Source organism: Panthera onca, chromosome B3 (assembly GCF_046562875.1).
Source record: "Panthera onca isolate mPanOnc1 chromosome B3, mPanOnc1 haplotype 2, whole genome shotgun sequence".
Taxonomy (NCBI): Eukaryota; Metazoa; Chordata; class Mammalia; order Carnivora; family Felidae; genus Panthera; species Panthera onca.
Window position 1 is genome coordinate 119,811,471 of NC_138344.1, and position 21,861 is coordinate 119,833,331.

Consider the following 21,861-nt stretch of genomic DNA (forward strand, 5'->3'; position numbering starts at 1 on the left):
CAGGGTTCTCCTTTAATGGTCTGGGCATATTCATGACCACACAGCATTTGGGAGGGCAAGCTTTGTGTTCTGACTCAGTGGTGACTTGGGGCTTTGTTGAATGCCCCATTGTGGTTGGTGATGGGGACAGTGGTTCCGTGGATCTCAGAGGCAACATAGCACGTGTTGTATTATGCAGTGGATTAAGTGTGGAAATCTTAGCCTCTTCGATGCCGCCTGGCGGATTTCTGGGTTTATTTATGATCTGTCAAATGTGTAATAAGCAAGAATGACAAGTAACGCATTACACGGAGTATGGCCTTTTGCTGTTACCCAGACCCCTCAGGCCGCACAGATGTGTTTTTTTGACTGTGACCTTTGCTCTGGAGGTACTCATGCCAGTGACATGGCAGTGGTGTTTAGATATCACCCTTGGGTTTGCAGAAAGGGCAGAAATAAATAGAAAATGAACACTGAGCATCCCAGCCTACCTTTTCATCCTTTGATTCATTGCATTTTTGTTAAACACCTTCTTTGGGGTGAAGTGAACCATAGTGATTAGACTCACAGGCTCACTCAAGCTCTGCCACCTAGAGCTGTGTGACTTTGGGCAAGTCGCTTCACTTTTCTGTGCCTCAGTTTCATCGTCCATAAAATTGGGTTAATGTCACACACCCCTCTTTCTGGGCTTATTTTGAGGATTGAGATACTCTGTGAAAAGCTCCATATTTTACTGATTAGTTTGCTAGGTTCTAGAGATAAATGTGAGCCCTGCCCTTGTGGAACTTATAGTCTGATTGGGGAGACAGATGTTAATTGAATAATCATACAAATATAAAACTACCTGTGTGGGGCCTGACCTCGGATGAGACATCAGAGAAAGCTTCCCTGAACAAGTGCGGCTTGAGCTCAGGCCTGAGGGATGTCTGCATTTACCCGGTGAAATGGAGCGGGAGGGCATTCTAGTCTGGCCAGAGGAGCTGGTGTAAAATCCTTGGGCATGTCCAAAATGCTTTGGACATTTGAAAGACAGAAAGGAGGCCGGTGTGATAGAGTCCCAGGGAGCAAATTGCAGACCAGGACCAAATGACCCTATGTGCAGAACTTTGCCTGTGGGTGTGTTTAGATTTTTACCTAATTTAAAAACAAGGGGAAGTTACTGCAGGACTTTAAGCAGAGGAAGGACATAATCCAATCACTTTTTGCAAATAACACTGGCTGCAGAGCGGGAAAACATCCGGGAGCAGAGCCCCATGGAAGCCATTGGGAGACCCACGCCCAAACTGTCACCCAAGCTTCCTTGATGGGTGATTAAGGATTGCCTACATATGCAAATTACAAGTACTCAGGACAAACCCCAGACCTGAAGGATCACAATGGGGTTGGGCTGGAGACCTTTTCAGGTGACATTGGGAAATGTTGCTATAGGTTCTGTAGAAATGAAGAGAACCTAACTCCACTTTTATCGTATTGTATTTATTTTTCGAACCCTGCTTTAAAAGCAATTTTTAAAGAGTCAGCTCTTGAAGAGCTAAGACTGAGACTGGTTTGACTGTCCATTGTGTATTTTGCCCATGACTTAATATTTTGCTGAGGATGATAAAACTAGGACATAAACCAAGTCAAACCGGTTAACGATGACTTTTCATCATTTACATTCATGGCCTGGGTCTGGGTTTTGTGAGTGCAGGAGAGGTGCCTGGGTAGCACCCTCCCATCTCTTTGATTTAATCTCATATTGACTTGGGCTGCAGGTCTCTGAGTTTTACTCTTGAGGTGTCCTTGAAAATTCATGACAGAAGTTGAATGGGTGAAAATACAGACTTCTGTGTTGGCTAGTATCATACCAACGTGTCATGGGAGATGGAAGGTGAGGTCAGGTTCTGGAGTCAGAACTGGTTTAGGAGGCCAGCTCTTCCACTGGCTGCCTGTGTGACCCTAGGCAGGGTGTGGACCATCACTGTTTCTCATTGTTGTCTTCTTTGTAAAGTTTCTTGGGTTAAATAAAAAGGATAAGTTCTGTTAGATACCCAGTGCACCGTAGATGCTCAAGAAATGAACAGCCATCCTCCCTCCTCTCCCCCGTACATATTTATTTCCTTACCACTCTGAGTCCAATGTGGTTTGTAGAAAGAACATGGACCCTAATGGGCAGACCTGTGTGATACTGACAGCTTTGTGCAGATGAGAGTTTTCCAGCATCTGTCCATTCATCCGTCCATCTGTCCAACTAGCCAACATGACTGAGCACCTACCAGGGGATAGACTTGAGAAGTGGGAGCCGAGTAGAGCTGTACCCTCTCACTGAACCCAACTCTCAAGAAGAAGGAATAAATATGTCTTGAAAAAACAAAAGACGCAGCAGTTGACAATCCAGTCCCTATGTTTTTGCTTGCCACAATGCCCATGAAAGTATGTCCAAAGCCAGTTCCCTCCTGGAGAAAGGGTACCGAGGCAGTGTTGCTATCTGGCTGGGTCACCACAGGCCCCTACAGCGTGTTGCTGTGTCCTGCTGGCTGGAGAAGGTGTCCGTGCTGGATTTGGGGGTAGAATAACACTCACTCAGGCCTAGTGTATAGACTGAGAATGGAGTCCAGTCTCTGAGGGATCAGGTGTGTAGTGTGGAGCCAACTGGGAGAACTTACTTCTCAAAGCAGAAGATTACTGAGGCTTGGTTAGCTTGTATCAGGGTCCTTTTGGGAATGAAAGAATCACAGAGCCTTGAATGATATCTCATATCTTCTCTCATTCTTGCAAGAGGGACCTTCCGGGGTTCTGTTCCATGTCTAAGTCTCCAATGCTGAAGTGTGTAGGAGGCCAGCTATGACCTGCAGGGGCCCTGTTTCTGAGCTGTGGCAGTTGTATTTGTTCCTTTGTCTAGGGCTGGCTTTTACCCCTTGAAGTCTTGGAGATAAGCACTTAAGAAGCTAGATTCAACTCTGGCAAATCATTGTGACCAAGGATCAGATGAGGCTCCAAGGATATCAAATATCTTCTCTTCTGGAAAAGCCTGCTCATGTGGCCCTTTCTCAAGGCTCTTAGCCCTGGAGGGCCGTGCCAGGCCCAGTGGAGGAGGCCCTGGCCTGAGAGGCCAGGAGATGTGTTTTCTCATCCCAAGTCTGCTAGAAGTCCTGTGGCCCTGAATGAATCACTTACCTTCCAGAACTTAACCTCACTCAGCCGCCACTTGGCCCTTTAATAATCAGGTTGTACTAGAGGATGACAAAGGAACTTTCAAACAATACTATTGTGTCATTTCAATCCACAAATATCACCATTTGTATTATCTTTTGTGTCTCTGTTTTAAACTCCCTGCCCGACTAGATTATAAAGCTCTTTGAAGGTGTGAACCCTGTCACATACCTTGGTACCTTGGTACCTTGGTACCTTGGTAAAATATCTAGCAGAGTACTTTTTCACATAGTAGATGCTTTAAAGATCTGTTTGATTTCTTGATTATATATTGGCATACTTGGAAGACCCCTACTCTGAGCCTGTTGATGATGACTTTTGCAACAATGCCGGAACTGAGAACCACCATCCCAAGCGGTTGTAACTGACAGGCTGGAAAACCAATCAAGGTGGTCAGCAGATCGGAAGCCGGTGAATGGTGTTATAGCGTGGCATGAAAGCATCTTGCTTTCTACCTGCAGTTCCTTTCAAGTACACTAACAGACAAGTGGGACCTTAAGACAAAAGATTTCCTTATCTTCCTTCACTCTTGGAATTTGAGGCTTGCCTGAGTTCTCAGGCTATTTTCCAATTCCTGCCTTGGTATTATGTGTGTCAGAAGGGCTTTCGGGAGTTGTGCCACCTGTATTCACTACTGAATCAAGGCATTTCTGACCTTCGAAACACCCAAGTCGTGTTATCTGTCAGGTCACTGGAGTTTGAACTCTAAGACAGGTATGAGATATGTTAATTTGTTGGTGTGTGTGTATATGTGTGTTTATAGCCAGTGTTCAAGTCCCTGTGTCCTGTGTGTATATTTTTACGCAGTGGCATGTGACTTCACACTACAGATGCTTTGTAAATTATAAGTTATTTACCCAGTGAACTTAAGCTTTCACATTTGTGAATGTGGTAACAACTTTAGGCTGTCATCTCCTACCGATTGCAAGTTCTTGGGGTTGTAGGATGTAGAATTTTTCCCTCAACCTGTCTCTCAGCTCTAGGTTGACAGATCAGTGAAATGAAAATTCAGTGAAAAAAAAAAAATCAGCATTGTTTTTGGTCTACTATAAAGATGGAAGTATTGGAACGATTGTTCATTAGTCGGTAGCTAGAGAAGAGCCAGCCTGTATTGAGAACCCCAACTATGGTTTTTTTTTTCAGTAGGTATTGCTAATTGGGATGGTCAGGGGTATGTTGTCAATCAACAAAAAGAGTTGAGTTGTCAATCAAAAGAAAGATCTCTCTGGTATTTTGAGAGGGGGAAACAATCCCTGTTTGGGTTTTAAGAAGGACTGGAAGTTAGGGTTTATGTTTCTTATCAGGAGTCTCCTTAAATTTGTGCTGTCACCTCTTGGCTGTTGGAAACTGTGATTGATTGTCTCTGTCTTCTATAGCTTGGAATTGCAATTGGGTTCTTGGTCCCTCCTGTTTTGGTACCCAACATCGAAGACCAGGACAAGCTTGCCTACCACATCAGCATCATGTTTTACATAATAGGAGGCGTGGCCACTCTGCTTTTCATCCTTGTCATCATCGGTAAGGTCATTAGTACACTGATGGGGGGACAGGAGGCAGGGAGGTTCTGCTGACTTGGGTGGGGGCCTTGTGAACATGGCCCTAGAATGCCATGGACATTTATAGAAACTGGAGGTCAGGCTTCTAATGGTCTTCAGATATCTTAGCCCATACAGTGCTAGCTGGTCCCGTGTACTTTATTAGCTGCTCAGTAAAGGTGTAACTGTAATTAACCAGTTCCCCAATAAAACCTCACCAGAATTAACGGGCAGGCTGCTGACCCTCTTGATGAAACCCCAGTGAGTCCTTATGATATATATCACAGACACTGTGCTAAGCATGCCTGATTTCCTTGAATCTTCAACAGCCCTATGAGTGAAGGTACCCTTATCAGTCCCATTGAACAAAGAGGAAAAGGAGACTTAAGGCGAGGTAAGTAAAAAATTCAAGATTAGATAGCTAGTAAGTGGCAGAGATTGGATTCAAGCCTAACCTTGTCTATGTCTAACTCTATACTTTAAATTTCTGAAACAAAACAAAATAAAACAGAATTGATCTGCAAACACTAAGAGTCTCGTAGATTCACGTGAGAATGCCTGGGGACCATGTTTTTTGAGGCTTTAAAAAAACTTATAAGAGGACTACATGCTCATTAGGGAACTATCTAGACAATACAAAAAAAGCATAAAGAAAAGAATAACCAGGGTGCCTGGCTGGCTCAATTGGTAGAACATGAGACTCTTGATCTCGGGGTTTAACTCATGACCCCTAGATCAAGAGTCATATGTTCTGGGCGGCTGGGCGGCCCAGTTGGTTAAGTGTCTAACTTCTGCTCAGGTCAGGGTCTCATGGTTTGTGAGTTTGAGCCCTGCATCGAGCTCGCTGCTGTCAGTGCAGAGCTACATCACATCCTCTGTCCTCCACTCTCTCTGCCCCATCCCCCACCCTTGTGTGCTCTTTCTCTCTCTCAAAACTAAATAAACTTTTTTTAAAAATTAAAAAAAAAAAAAAAAAGTCCTCTGTTCTACTGACTGAGCCAGCTAAGCACCCCCTTCAGGGTCATGAGTTCAAGCCCCACGTGGTAGGTCGACTTACTTAAAAAATAATAGTAAAATAGGGGCGCCTGGGTGGCTCAATTGGCTAAGTGTCTGACTTCAGCTCAGGTCGTGATCTCATGGTTTGTGGGTTCGAGCCCCACATCAGGCTCTGTGCTGACAGCTCAGAGCTTGGAGCCTGCTTTGGATTCTGTGTTTCCCTCTCTCTCTGCCCCTCCCCCATGCGCTCTCGTGCACTCTCTCTCTCAAAAATAAAATAAACATTAAAACTTTTGTTTTAAATGAATAAAATAATTAAAATTAAAAAAGACTAACTATTAACTTAACCCGTACTAGTTAATCACAACTACCAACCTCAGATAACTATTACTAGTTTTATGTGCCTGTGCATTTAATCATGGCTGTATTGGTTAATACGTTTTATAATCTCTTTTATCATCTGAGTGATATTACATGTGCTGTGATAAATTCAGAAAGAGCGTAGCAGAGGCTTTCATTGTCAGTTAGTCATTAGTCTTTAAAGGTTAACCGGCTAACATTCCATCTCACGGGATGAAGGTTTCGCTCTTCCCTGCCATTGTCACCGTCAAAGTGAACACAGTTTTACAATCCTGTGGCTCATTCCCATGTTCTCTTTGAGGCATTCTCTCCCCGGGGTCCAAGATGAGAAAGTCTGATGTCTGATGGCCTTTCAAAGCTGGTGGGGTATCTTGGGCAGACGACTTGCTGTTTCTGGGAGGGTGAGAAGCTATATGGCTGTGGGTGAAAGCCACAGAACAGAAAGAACAGTCCGGTCTGGGCCCCTCTTACTCAACCAGACTTTGAGTTTCAAACTGCAATGTGCCCAACTTCGGATGCTTGTGTTTGTAGCAGATGAGGGCCTGGGGCTTTGCCTTTGAAGTCCTTGGAGGCAGGACATTTCTACATTCTCGCATTTTTACTATCAAGCCAGATAGTGGCCCGTTGAGTCAGGAATTGAAAAATCTCATCTGGATTCTGGTTCGTGGCTGCTAGGTCCTTGAACAAATACTTGCTGTTGCGGAGAAGGCATAACTTCTTGCCTTGCTTTCTTTCCCCTGCTGCAAGGGGAGGTGAACAGGCAAGACAATGGATGAATGGTTTCTAATGGCAGGAAGTTATCCAGGACTATTTCTGGAGAAGGAAGAAGCAGGGCTCTGAAGTTAGGGCTGGAAAGTTTTCTGGGCGGGGTGAAGATCTCTTTGATCTTCAAGGGAGTAAGCCTCAGTTCCAGAGCTTCCTCTAACTGGAGTTAGGGGCATTCTCATGGCATGTGGGGGAGGCTACATGCAGCTTACCTGGGTGCAACTGGGGCGGGGGGGCAATTTAGCCAAACAGCTGATTAAAGTTATCTGCCCCCAGAGAACTGAACAGCGATCAGGGCCGTCAAATCGATTATACCAGCTGTGCTGAAAATCGAACATAAAATGAATGACTTCCCCACTGTCGCTCCCCAGTCCTTCCTGTCACGGTGACCACTCCTGCAGGGGTATGTGTATTAATCCTCTTGCCTCTTCATGAGGCACATATCAGACTCAGACTCCGACAAACTAGGAATGGACTTGAGGTTTTTTCAGTACAAGAAGATCTTTTCACTTATTCAGGAAGTATTTATTGGCTGCCGTGTGCCAGGCTCTGGGCTAAGCACGGGCAACACAGTCCGTTCCCCCCCAGGAGGGGCTGCGGTGCTAAGCTACTCACTGGGCTCACTAATCCCAAAGCCTCAGCTCTCACTTCCTTTCTACCCGTGTACTACTAGTCTGTTATTTTCAGCGCTCTGCTGTGTGTTATTTGCTGCTTATTTGGGGACTCCTTGATCCTCGAACACTGCCTGGGAGGCCCAGCGAGTGCACCATCCAGAGGCCATTAAGAAAAACAAAAAGTCATCAAAGGACCACTCACTCAGCCACAGGCAGTGAGAAACAGCTTCAAGAGAGTGGGGGCTGAAGGATTTAATGGAAGATTTAATATTGCCTTTTTGCGTTTTAGCTGATTCTCAGATGAGGGAGCCAGCTCCTGTCCATGTGTTGTCTCTGCAGGGGTGGGGCTACAAGGATTTGCAGTGATCTCTGTTTCTTTCCTTTCAGTATTCAAGGAGAAGCCTAAACATCCCCCCAGCAGGGCCCAATCCCTGAGCTACGCCCTGGCGTCCCCTGATGCTTCGTACTTAAGTTCCATTGTCCGGCTCTTCAGAAACCTCAACTTTGTGCTGCTTGTCATTACCTACGGTAAGGTGCACGTGTGTCCAGGAACGTCCTTAAACTGAGAATGTAAGGCCAGAGGCCCAATGTGTCTGTGTGTGTTACTCTTTCCAAATCCCAAATGTGTGTGTAAAGTCATTGCTTTGGCTCAACCAAGGGAGTCAGCTGTGCCTCAGGGCCTTTGCCTGTTCTGTAAAGTTCTTCTAGAAAACCATTCCTTCCCACGTCAGGTTGTCTGGCAAAAATGCCTGCTGATTCTCCAAGTCTCACCTGAGTATCACTGCTATAAAGCAGTATTAGGTGACCTTTACCTCTTTTATTGTGCTGTTCCTGGTACATCTTAACACTCAACATTAAAAACAAAACAAAACAAAAAACACTTCCAGGGGGCCTGGATGGCTCAGTCAGTTGGGAGTCTGACTCTTAATTTGGCTCAGGTCATGATCCCAGGGTCATGGGATCAAGCACTGCATTGGGCTCTGTGCTGAGTATGAAGCCTGCTTAAGATATTCTCTCTCCCTCTCTCTCTCCCCCCTCCCCCCTCCCCCTTTGCCTCTCCCCCACTTCTCTCTCTCTGTCTCTCAAATAATAAAAAAATATTAAAAAGAACATTTCCAGGTCTGTCTTCCCACTAGACTGTGAACACCCTAGGAGTGGGGATTTATGGCTTTTCATCTTTATAGTTCCTTAGCAGTGGCCATCCTGGTGGGGATACTCTAACAATTGTTGAGTGAGTGAATGAATGAATGAATGAAGAATGAATGAGTGCATACATGAATTTTGCCACAGGAACTACTCCTCAACCAACCCTCCTTCATCTTGTAACACTGACTCCTTTTTTACCTGAATGCAAGACAATATCCCTGTTTCATTTTACTTTCTTGGCTTTTGGTAAGATACATTTGCACATTTATGCTGGTGTATTGGCTTTCCTTTTTTTTTTTTCCTTTAAGTTTATTTATTTATTTTGAGAGACTGAGAGGCAGAAAGAGAGGGAGAGAGAATCCCAAGCAGGCTCCGTTCTGTCGGCCCAGAGCCTGACGCAGGGTTCAGTCTCACAAATGGCAAGATCATGACCTGAGCCAAAATCAAGAGTCAGATGCTTAACCGACTGAGGCACCCAGATGCCCCGGCTTGCCTTTCCAACATGGTGTTTTGTGTGGCTCCTTTCCAACCTTTACTAAGAATGGAGGACCAGACAGGGGCAAGGGCGGAGCTTCGTGGCATTCCATTAAAGAGGGTCTTTACAGACCCATTCAGCTATACGGCTGTCCAGCCTCCATTTGGCCATTTAATCTAGTAGTTAGTTTGATTAAAATCAAGAGTCAATAAGTGTGTAACATGCTTAGTAACCATAAGAAAAAAAGAAATAAGATTGGTTTGACATAACTTATGTTTGGTGAAATCCCAGTTGGCGATAACCTTACGTTTTCTGATGGGTCGCAAACCTTGAATTTTAAAGCAACAACAGCATTTACTATGTGCCAAGACCTTTCATGTATGATTTTATTGGACTCCCGTCACATCCCCATTTAACAGATGAGAAAGCTGAGACTCAAGACAGATTAGGTAAGTAGCTCAAGAACACACAGCTTCGGATTGTCAGAGTCAGGATGCAAAGACAGGTTTATCTAACTGCAAAGTCTACATGCTTAATACCTATACCCATTTCTAGAATTGTGTCAGAGTTTCCTGTTAGGCTTATCATGCACTTTATCTAAATTAAAGTGTTTATCTGCTGAGACACTAGGTAAGAGGTAGTATCATCCCCAGTAGAGGCACACACCTGTTTTTCAGTCATTCGCAAAAAATAAGCGACCTCTCACCTAGAAAAGTGCTAGATGGGTCTTCAAGGTCTCGGGTCTCCATTTCTCATTCTCTCCAGCTTTTCAGTTCTGAATACGTCTCTGCATTCAACCACAATATAAAGACAAAATTTCCAATATTTAAGATGCCCAACTAAAGAAGTTATATGAGTTGCCCATCACTGGAAAGTATTCAAGTGTAGATGGGACCAGTCACTTAGTGGGGATATTGTAGAGAGTATCGGGCTGTATAGATGGACAATAAAACCAGATGACCTTTGGGATCCCTTTCTTACTGAGGATTCCATGGTTCCAAGAACTTTCGCTTTTCCTCGAGTTAAACATCTCAAGTGTGTTGACCTTTGATGACCATAAACCTTATTGCATCTGATAACAGGGTTTTTGGGGCCTCCCTTGGGATTCTGAGGCAGATGAGTGCTTAATAAATATTTCCTATGGAAGAGAATGATGATGGTGGTGATAACTGGGCAATGATCTCATTCTAGAGGCAGGGGAGCAAAGCAACTCCTCCTCTTTCCCTCTTGCATGGCTGTTTGCTGATGTGGTCTTTAATTTGGCAGAGTGGTTTTAAACTTCTGGACACTCATCTATTGGGTTAAATGATCACACAGGAAATAGATAGGGAGGCACTTCTGGAATGGTGGGGTGAGGACCTTGGATAATCTATCATAAAGCAAAAAGTACAACCGGCAAACATTGTCAAAATCAAATTTTCAGAACTCTGAAACAAAGGCTTGCAACAGCCCAAGGGACATTTATTTAAGAAAAAATGGCTGAATAATGGTAAGAACAGTGAGCTTTGTGTTTTAAGTTGCCCTATTCCAATCCGCCTCTCCCAGTCTCTGTGGTAGCCTTGACAACCAGCAGCCTCGCAGCCGTGGTAGTTGTGAGAACTTAGAACCAGCAGCCTCACAACCACCGGATGGGGCAAAAACAATTTTGGAGCTCTCCCAAAAGCCCCATCCCTAGGTGATTATTTGATATCCGACGGTTCCTTAGAAGAACCCCATTCAGAGGACTTGCCTTTATTTAACTTGACTCAGAGCTTGCTCTGTGGGAAAAGCACTATTTCCAGGGCATTTGTTGAAAACAACCCCTGTTTAACATCATAGCTGCCTAAGGGAATAATACCAGTTGGGGGTAAACAGGAGGCTGGCCAAAAATCTTGCAAGGGAAATCTAGAGACTGAGACGTTCAGAGGGGCTTTGGAAACCTCTGACATATTGTTAGGAATCTAGAAGTCCACATGCACCTGCCCAGGGAAGATCTGAGAAAGCCCTAAACTCTCACCTCTGGCCCACCTTGAGGCTCTACGCAAGGAGGAAGTGAAGGCTAAGGCAGAGTTGTCATGTGCCTGCTGGAGCCTGGAAGGAGAGGCCCAGCCCCCACACAGAGGATGTCCTGAGCAAAGGTGGAGACTGATTAGTTTAAGGCATTTAAAGAAATCTCTGTCTAAACATTAGCTCACCAAACAGCAGCAACAGCAACAGATCCTGGCGAGGGAGGAGAATCTCATTTCCAGAGTTGATATGGTATTTAAAATGTCCAGCTTCACCTAAAGATTGTGAGACATACGAGTATGGCCCATACACAAAGGGGAAAAGGAAAAAAACAGTTAAAAGAAACTGTTCCTGAGGAAGCCCAGATGTTGAACATAATACAGATTGTAAATCAACAATATAAATACACTCAAAGAACTAAAGGAAACCATGCCTAAAGAATGAAAGAAAAGTAGAGAATAGTGTCTTACTAAGTAAAAATATAAATAAAGACAGGGGCAAAAAGGAACCACATAGAAATTCTGGAATTGAGAATACACTAACTAAAATGAAATATTCACTGGAGAGCTCAAAATCAGATCTGAGCTGGCAGCAGAAAAAAAAAATCAGTGAACTTGAAGACAGATCAAATGAAATTATCCTGTTTGAGGAACAGAAGGAATGAAGAATAAGGAAAAATGAGCAGAGACCCTGAGACCTGTGGGAAACCATCAAGCAAACCAACATATGCATATTGGGAGTCCCAGGAGGCTAGGAGAGAAAGGGTGGGAGTAAATTGTCATTGAAATTGAGATCATGCTAGCCCAAAAACCCCAATTCATTTCTGAGTCTTTGGGAGCATTTGATTCCATGGTGTATCCATAGAATTTATTAACTTTTTGAATCAAAGGCCTAGGGTTATTCCAGTGAGAGGGAGTGAAACTAATCTGGATGTTTGCATATATGCCCATTTCATTATAGTCAGAAAACCGCAAGCCTTTTTTCCATGTAGATAATTGGACTTGGCAGCAAGGCTCTTGGCCAACAAGGAAATGATTCTTAGGCTTAGTCACAGATTTGGAAAAAGTTTTATTGAGCTATTATTGTGTGTCAAGGCACCATGTTAAGTGCTTTACATGGATTATCACATTTTATCTTCAAAACAAACCCATGACATAGGTTCTTAAGTCCATTGCATTTTTATACATGAGGAAACTGAGGCTCTGTTTAGTTCTTTGCCCATAAATGGACACCTAGCAAGCAACAGAGCTTGGGGTTTTGTGTTTTTTTTTTTTTAATGTTTATTTTAGAGAGAGAGAGAGAGCGCATGAGCAGGGGAGGGGCAGAGAGAGAGGGGGACAGAGAATCTGAAGCGGGTGTGTTGACAGCAGGAAGCCCAATTTAGGGCTCAAGCTCATGAAGCGTGAGATCAGGACCTGAGCCAAAGTTGGATGCTCAACCGACGGAGCCACCAGTCACCCTGCAACAGAGCTGGGATTTAAATTTCTGTCTGACACCAAAGCCCATTTTCGTAACCACCATGCCATTTTGCCTCCCCATGCAGAAAGGAGCATCTTAGAAACAGAGCCAGAGTTCTTTTAGTCCCACTTGCCTGAGTGGTCTTTGGGTCTAACTAGGGGAGTATGTCCTTCCTCACATTCAGTTCTCCAGACCAGTTGCCAGGGGGTTGTCTTCTTCTAAGTTGCAGATCTAGAGTTCTGGGGTTTTTGAAGCAGGACCAACTTACATTGACCAGCCATCTTTGGGATTTGGAAGTGACGGGGTGTTGGCCTTAGTGTATCTGTCTGAGGTTTATAGGTCATGTAAAGGCAGTGTTGGGCACTGAAGCCACCCAAGAATCTCTGTTCTCTTCCAGATTAAATCAGTGCTCCAAATTATGAACAAAACAAAACAAAACCCTCTATAAATTCAACTAGATGCTTTGAAGCCCTCCAGAATTCCCCCCACCCTTCTTGCAGTTTCAGGTTGGGCTTTGAAGAAGAAGATGGTTCATACTTTTTATACTGTACATTTGATGTTCTGTTCTCTGAATTATATGCACTTAAGAGCATGCAGCTAGAATTGAGCAGATGATAGCATTTCATGGGCACATTTGCTGGACGTGGGTGGACATATCTTAGAGTAAGAGCCTCAGGTGCTGGAATGGTGAGTTTAGAGTTGGCACATAAGGAATGAGGAGTCTGAGTTTTGATGTCAGCTCTGCCAATTACTGAGAGTACCTCCTTCACCCATCCTGTGCCCATCCTTTGTCTCTCTAGTTATCCTCCTCTTGGAAAATAGGAATCAAATTTGCTTCCCATAGGAGTGGAAATGAAAGCTTTTAAAGCAATTGCAAATAGACGCTGCATGAATCCATACTGCTGTTGTGTTGGTAAATTTGCTGATGTCCTACATACTTTCATTGGTCTGAACTGGATTTCACCAAGTAGGGAGTAACTCCTGTGTAGATGGCGGGATGTCCAGTATTGTCTTCATAGTGGCTTTCCAAGTGCCTCTCCAAGCTGCTGAGTCAGCTGCCCAGAGCAGACCCAGTGAAGGCTTTGGAGGGATTCCAGGGGCTTTTTCCTGTAGGCCTCTGGTCAGACCCTTAGAGGGAGGTTTGAGAGATAAAATAAAGGCTATCTGGCTAAATTTGAATTTCAGATAAACAGCACATTCTTTTCAGCATAAACATAAACAGGTCTCATTCAGTATTTGGGACATATTTATGCTAAAAAAATTGTTATCTGAAGTTCAAATGTATTTGGATGTATTGTGTTTTTTTAAATGTTAATTTGTTTTGAGAGAGGAAGAGTGCAAGCAGGGGAGGGGCAGAGAGAGGGAATCCCAAGCTGGCTCCAGTGCAGAGCCCGACTGTGGGCTTGATCCCAGGAACCACAAGATATGACCTGAGCTGAAATCAAGAGGCAGACAGATGCTCAACGATTGAACCACCCAGGCACCCTTGTTTTTGTTTTTTCTAAATCTGGCAGCCCAACTTAGAGGGGAGGGGAGCAGAGATGGGGTTGTGTTTGATGTTGCTGAAATATCACAGGAATAAGAGACCGTGTCCTCCTCTAGTAAAAGGGAGAAATCCCTTCTCCAAGGTTGGCAATGCAGGAAGACGCAGGGCTGGAACCAGATTCTCCACAGATCTGCCAGAGTCTGGGGTCAGGGTGGGTCTTCAGATGTGTATCAACAGAGGGTGTGGTGGGAGTGAAGAAAAGAACCTTTCTTTGGCTACCTTCTCCTAGGGTCCCTAGGCCTTGCTTTCACATGGCCTCCTCTGCTGTCTTATCATCAATGGCGTAACAACTGCCATGCTGAAAAAAGTTGTTGAAAAGGCTCCTCTTCTAGAGAATGTCCTCAAAGGGACTACTTTTCCATGTTATCTCCCAGCCTTGCCTTCAGCGATGCTTCTGAATAATCTTTCAGTGTTGGGCACCCAAACTCAGAGCTTCAAAGACACCTTCCCTTGGGGCTCTCAAGGGCTTTACCACTGTCCCCACCTCCATAGGTGCTTTATGGCCCCCACTAAGATCCTGCTTAAGAGTGGGAATAATAGCCTTCTCATGATTCCCTGGAGCTTTGCTGAGGTCAGGCTGGCCCTTTATAATGAGGGTTGACTACAAGTTAAGGAAGGACAGAAGGGGAATGAACACACAGTATCCGGAACCTAGAGATAGAATCTGGGATCAGTGTTTCTCAAGCTTGCCTGATGATAGAATCCCCTGGGGTGTTTGTTTGAGTGTGTGCCTAGATTTCCTTGCCTTTCTTCTGGACATTCAGACTCCCGAAAGTCTGGGTGAGGGCCTGGGAATTTGCTCTTAAAAAGCATTCCAGGTGATTCTCGTTTGCAGCAGGGTTGAGGACCTCTAAAGTAGGTGTGTTATGGGTCATTCTCATGGTCACGAAGTCCCTTCCCATCCCAGCTGCCACCATGTTAACCCCAGCACCTGGGAGCATGGGCCTGGTCTTTGATCTTCTGTATTCCCAAGGCCATTTATTCCTGAGCTCTAGTGAGTCTAAGAAATGCCCAGGTTTGTTTGTTTGTTTGTCTGTTTTTGTTGTTGTTGTTGTTGTTATTTTAAAATTGCAGATTCCTAGCTCCATTCCAGGAGGATCAGATTTAGTAGATTCAGGGTGGAGTCTAGGAATGTGCATTTTTAAACTCTAAAGCCTTCTAATGCCAGTGGTCTCTGGACCACAGTTTGAAAAACAGTTTGACAAAGAAGAGAAAGTGATGACACATCCTTTCCTCCTTCCTAAATCCCACCTCCTCAGTGACAGGGACTTCTCCCAGGTGACTGATACCAGCCATGACCAGGCCTTTCAGGGAAGAGAGTGTGGCCCTGATCTGACAGACTTACCTTGCTGTGGATAATCAGACCTGAATATCACTCAGGAACCTTTATTCGTACAAAGGAAATTCACACCGAGGGCAGAGCATGCGTTTCATTCCTGCCCTTCAATGTGGACGTCGAACCCCTTGGTTTGGACAGTGGAGTGAACTTGTGCTGTTTAACTGTGTCTGGCAACCTCTGACAATATGGGGAGGGACACCTAGATTAAAGATTGATTCAGAAACTGTGCAAAAACTCCTAATTCCTCTAGCGTTGGACTGTAGAAACGGTTGGAAAGAATGGCAGCAGCCTTCCAGGGTGAACTCCTGCTCCTCTCCCCTTGACCCCTTTCTAGCTTTAGCCCTGATTCAGTCTCCAGCCTGGGGGGGAGTGGGGGATGGCTATTGGTAGTCTGGCTGAGCCACTGGGTCTGAAACTTGAGCATTATCAGAATTACCTGGGGGGTTTGTTCAAATACAGATTTCCCAGCACCACTCACAGAGTTTCTACAGCAGTGGGTCTGGGGTGGGGTCAGGAATTTGCATTTCTAACAAGCTTCCAGGTGGTGCTGATAGACCACGGACTACACTCTGGGACAGATTCCTCTAAACCATTGAGCCCCAGAGAGAGAAACCCCTCAGCTTTAATAGCGCGGGTCAGCCTACTTGGGACTGGATGTCTCTGCCTTTCTCAGGGTCACAAAAGTGATGGTGTTTGGGGTTGGAGGTTGGCTCCCAGTCCTCTTGGATCATTTCCCTCTGTTTCCTATGGATTCTACTGGCCTTGTTCATCCCAGTTGGACCCCATACTGAGAGCAGATGACCACTGAAGCTGAGCGTGGCTAGGAGTGTCCCCTTGCCCGTTACTGTATTAGACTGGGACCAGGGGCTGAGAGAAGTGTGACAGGCAGGAAGGGGGCATTTTCATCCTTCTCCCTGCCCACACCCCACCGCACCCTTCTTTCCAGGAATGTGTCTCCTTGATTCAGGAATGGAATCTCCGAGTGGCTGGATGTGTGTGGCATAAAGGTTAGGCAGGTATGCTTGGGTTTAGAAGTTGCTAAGAGCCCCAAAGTTCTCGTAATCAAGCATTTTGGCAGTTGTAGTGACATTTGGTGACACTTCTGGATTCTCTAGCTCACTGTGGCTCTGTACCGCTCAGGAGGTGGCACTGAGCCAAACCTTGCAGTGTTCCTCAGGTGACCTGCAGGGACCTGCTGGGACATGAAGTTGTCAGTAACCAGAGCTGGGGAAATCTTTGACAACCAGTTTTGTGAGGATGGAAAGTAGAATGATTAAGACTGGTGACCCTGGAGCCACAGAGTCTGGTTCACATCCAGCCCTGCCTCTCCTCTTACTACCTGTGTGAGTGTGGGAATGGCAGACAAACTCCCTTTCTCATTTTGCATGCGAATTTGACCTTCACTTAACTTTGTGTCTCCTTCCTCTGGGAACCTGATAAAGGGAGTCAATCAACTACATTTAGGCAACATCGCGTATGATAAAAATGACCTCCTGTGATAAAAATGACCATCTGGTACTCCCGAAACCATTATTACACTATATATTAACTTGGATTTAAATAAAAATTTAAAAAATGACTATCTGGAGTGGGGGACCTTTTCATATTTGATCGGAGGCCTTCTTTGTGCCACTCTGAGCATGGCGACTCTTGCCACTGGCCTGTCCTCTGTGGGGCCCTAGAAGGTATGCTTACGGACAGCTCCATGGTCTGGTGTTCTATAGACTGGTTCCATTGAAGAGGAACCTCCTGAGGCTGCCCCCTCCCCATGAGCCGTGTCCTGTTACTTCCACTCTTCTAAGTGTGTCTTATGTTAAGTGTGAGAGTCTTGTGAGCCTCAGAAGTAGTTACAATGAAAAAGATTCCTGGTGGGTATTATAAAGTGATTTCCGTATTTGTTTTGAAACTCTGTGCATTTTTCTCATCTATAAAATGGGGATGAGAACATTACCTACCTTGGCATGAGGATTGTAAGGTATTGAGAACGGTGTGCTCCTGCCATTCTCCTCCTCACTGTCTCCTCACCATCCTTCTCCTCCTCCCCATCACCATCCTCACCGTCATCGTCACCGTCATCATCACTGCCATTGTTGTTATTATGAAGGGAGGGCAGGAGGCCCTTTCTCCTTTGGGTCAGTTCCAGTCGCTTCTTAGCTACTAACTCATTGTATAGATTTGGACAAACGGCCTCGTTCTTCAAGGACACGGATTCTTACATTATATTCCAGGTGCTTCATTTATTTGTTGGGTGAGTCGATGAATTAGGAGAGTCAGCTAAGTGCTCTTTAGGGTCCTTTCTGGTTTCAAACATAAGATTTTGTGTGACATTGAATCCAAGAAGAAAGTTGAAGGAGGAATGGGGAAAGAGAAAGCACCTGCGGAAAGAGTGGCGTCAGGGATCAAAGTCTGGAGCAATCTGGAGACGGGACAGGTCATCAAGAGAGATGAAGATGTCCAGTGGTTCTGATGATCCCACAGGTCAATAGGTCAGCGCTTAAGAGGAATGTATTCTGCTCTGGCTTGGGAGTAATGCTTTCTAGAGCCTGTGTCTCCAGGCCAGGGTTAAAAGGATCCGAGGGCAGTGGCGTGTGGCTAAGAAATGGTTTAAATGGTTACTTTTGGTTGCTTTGGAGAATTTCTTTGACAGAAACTGCAGAGTAGCCTTATACTTTCTGAGGATACCAGTCACAATGGCAACAGGGATAAGAGTTTCTGACCTCCTTAACTGCTGGAGGGAGAAGTTAGCCCCGGCCCCGGCAGAAGGCTGTCCCTAATGTTGTTTCTCCCTCCCTCTTTCAGGTCTGAATGCTGGTGCTTTTTATGCCTTGTCAACTCTGCTGAATCGCATGGTGATCTTGCACTACCCGGTAAGGGAGTTCCCTCAGTATGCTGGATCTGTAGAGAGTGAGATTTCTGTCCGGCTCAGCAGGAGCTGGGGCAGTGGTTAACCCTAGTTTCCCCCAGTTCCAGGCAGCATGGTACGGTGGTATGCTTATGGGATTTGGAGAGAGACAGCCCTGGGTCTCATCCCTAGCTCTGGTGGCACTAAATTGTGTGACAAGCTGGTTAGCCTCTCTGAGCTCTTGTTCTCCTCTCTACAAAAGAAACATAATTGCTTATTGGAAGAGTATTTTTAGGATTAGAAAGTAAATAATACTGCGTGTGTGTGTGTGTGTGTGTGTGTGTGTGTGTGTGTATTCATATATACATTCATATCTATTATATGTATGTAAAGCACATGGCATGGTGCCTGGCAATATAGTAGGTAAACATACATACATATAGACCACATATGAAATATTTAATTTGTAAAATCGGGGCAGAGTGTAATATTGAACTCTTAGTTGCTCATCTGAAAGCATTTCCTAAATGTTGCCAGAACCAGCAAGGGCTGGATCCTGGGAATGGGATACTGAGTGTCCTAGAGTCCAGCCCGCTTTTGAAAGGACAAAGGTCTCACACTTGCAGACGTGGGAGGCCACTGTGGCTAAAGTGTTCCTGTTTTGGAGTCTGACAGGTCTGAATTCAGATCCTAGCTCTGCACTTAATAAATGTCTCATGACCTTGGACTGAGTAGGTTAATCTCACTGTGCCTTGGTTTTTTTCATCTGTCAAGTGGGGAATATTGATTCCTAACCTTATGGTGGGAATTTTCAGAAGTAAATGAGATTATATAACTGCTACCTTCCTATCCCTTTTGGCACTAATAGCTCACAAAAACTAAGTATGGAATATTTGAATATATATGTATTTTAGTTTCCCCATCTGTGAAATGGGAATAATGATAAATAAGATAAAAGGATTGCTGTAAGGATTAAACGGTTAAAAATCTGCTGCAAAGTAGGTGTAAGGACAGTTTGGTTCACCTCAGCATCCAGGATCATGCACACACATGCAGGGTTATATTCGGTTGGAAGGAGCAACTATTCTGGGATTCTCTCCCCACCGGCAGCTTCTTAAAGGCCATCTCACCCTGCTGAGAGAGTTGCTTGCCCTTGCCCCTTCACCTCATGGTGACTGTGCTCTGTCTGATGTCTCATCCCATTACTGGGTGATTACGGGGGCTGTGGTTTTCCCAGGGGGAAGAAGTGAATGCTGGAAGAATCGGCCTGACCATCGTCATTGCAGGAATGCTTGGGGCTGTGATCTCAGGCATCTGGCTGGATAGGTCCAAAACCTACAAGTAAGTGACCTCCTCTTGGACTGAGAATTGGGGGCCCGTGTTTCGAAATGACATATTCATCAGCCACATGGCTCCAAAGGTTTGGGTGCAACTGGGGGGTCTCAGTGGTCAAGTGGTTCACATTTATCTTCTCTGAGCCTCAGTTTCCTCATTTATAAAATGAGGGAAACAGTCCCCATCTATGGGGATCTTGGCAAGGTTAGAGATGGACATGAGGCCTCGCACGGTACTTTTCCCTATCCCTCCGTGTGGTTTGCAAAAGGGGCAGATGAGGGAGAAATGAAAAGGAACGTGGAAAGATGCCAGCAGCTAGAAAGTTTATGGAAGCCCCAAAGAGCGATGACGAGGAGGTGGTGCCACTGCCCGTTCCCTTGGCTCCCTGGCGGATCCCAGGGGGTAAAGCAGGGCATCTGAGCTTCCTCTGATTTACATTGTATCGTTTTGCGATTGCTTATACCTCCTTGGTAAGTTCTGTGATGTGCTTTGGGCCTGAATGCCCAGCATGTTTCCAGGAGCCCAGAACAGTGTTTCTAAGATTTTAGTGTATGCCAGGCTAATCCAGGACACTTATTAAAAATAGATTCCTGGGCCCCGCCCTCGTGGATGCTAATTCAGTAGGGGAATCTGCATTTGTAAAAAGCAACCCACCCTGGGTGCCTCAATGCCACAGCCGGGCTTGGAGAAAAGGCTGTGGAGAACAGGAGACCCAACATCCTTCCCTCCTTGGTGCTTCTGTCCAGTGCTCTGCACCCACTGGGTGCTGGTCGGCTGCTTAGCTGCCAGGGTTGTCCCCGCACTGGGGCAGGGCGGCTGCTGTGTTGAGGCCTCCAAAGTTCCCAGTGCCTGGAGGCGACAGACGGTGGCAGACCTGTTCTCTGCCACACAAACCCGCTTCTGTGAGGCTCTGGTCAGACCAGGTCTCACTCTGGCTGCCCTACACAAAGGCCAGTTGAGGCCATCCCTGGGGATGTGGCCGCCTGGCTGGACACGACGTGGAGCCTGGCTTGGCTTAATGACTGCTGGTGGAGCTTGGCCGCCACCTCGTCTCTGCCATCTGTCAATTGCTTGCTTCGACCAGACATGAGAGCAGTGAGGTCTGGCCCTCCCGCGAACCGGCGAACAGCAGTGTCCCTTTATCCAGGGCTTGCTCTGTGGCAGGAGAGGGAGGGAGTGGAGCGTCAGCTAGGCTGCAATGTGGGCAGCCAGATGATTGAGAAGAACTAAAAAATACAGTGGAAGGGCTGGGGGAACACTTCAGGGCGCAGACGCCACCCTTGCCTAGGGTCGCTGATGTCTGACTCCTGCAGTCAGTGGGACACGTTCTCCCCCTGCGCTCTGACCCGGGCAGAGAAGGGGTGAGAGCTCTGTGACCTGCTCCTTTTGGTGCCAGTTCTCTTCTCCCTGAGGCGCCCGGATTTGTCCCATTTGGTTTGGAGGCTGGAAATTGGGTGGTCAGATCCCTTTATTTCAGGCTGGGACTACATATAGGTTTTCTAAAGGGGTCAGTGCTTTAAAACGAAGCTATGGTTAAGCAAATATGGCAGAAGAGGAGCTAAACTGGTATCCATGAAGTTGCCTTCTGCGGGGTGGGGAGTGGGGGGGACTAGATGAGGGTGCAGGGTGGAGGACGAGGCAGCTCCTCTGTCCCCAGCGACTGCTTTTTTTTTTTTTTTTTTTTAACGTTTATTTATTTTTGAGACCGAGAGAGACAGAGCATGAATGGGGGAGGGGCAGAGAGAGAGGGAGACACAGAATCGGAAGCAGGCTCCAGGCTCTGAGCCATCAGCCCAGAGCTCAATGCGGGGCTCGAACTCACGGACCGTGAGATGGTGACCTGAGCTGAAGTCGGATGCTTAACCGACTGAGCCACCCAGGCGCCCCGCTTTTTTTTTTTTTTTAATGTTTATTTATTTCTGAGAGAGACGAGACAGAGTGTGAATGGGGGAGGGGCAGAGAGAAAGGGAGACAGATCTGGAGCAGCCTCCAGGCTCTGAGCAAGCTGTCAGCACAGAGCCTGATGCGGGGCTTGAACCCACAAATTGCGAGATCACGACCTGAGCCAAAGTCGGACGCTTAACCTACTGAGCCACCCAGGCGCCCCCTCAGCGGCTGCTTTGAAGCCCCAAGTAGGAGGGGTGTCCTTTGCACCCTCTGGCCTTGAGCTTTTCCCAAGAGGTAACCCTGTGGTGTATTCGAGTGTATTTGTGTAATAGTTTCTTTCAGTAGAAAGGGCATAGGTTTCAAATCCAAGTGCTGGGTCCAAATGCCAGCTCTGCATTTACTCAGG

General features: G+C 45.9%; 1 protein-coding gene across 3 annotated transcripts in view; it reads left to right on the top strand.

The window, feature by feature from the left end:
* Positions 1 to 21,861, top strand: part of FLVCR2 (FLVCR choline and putative heme transporter 2) — a 55,507-nt gene that overhangs the window by 25,172 nt on the left and 8,474 nt on the right. For all 3 annotated transcript variants that reach the window (XM_060620323.3, XM_081795972.1, XM_060620322.3), the window contains exons 2-5: positions 4,548 to 4,689; positions 7,829 to 7,969; positions 18,191 to 18,258; positions 19,471 to 19,574. In XM_060620323.3, the coding sequence (XP_060476306.1) occupies positions 4,548 to 4,689; positions 7,829 to 7,969; positions 18,191 to 18,258; positions 19,471 to 19,574 (455 nt within the window). The remainder of the gene's footprint in view (positions 1 to 4,547; positions 4,690 to 7,828; positions 7,970 to 18,190; positions 18,259 to 19,470; positions 19,575 to 21,861) is intronic.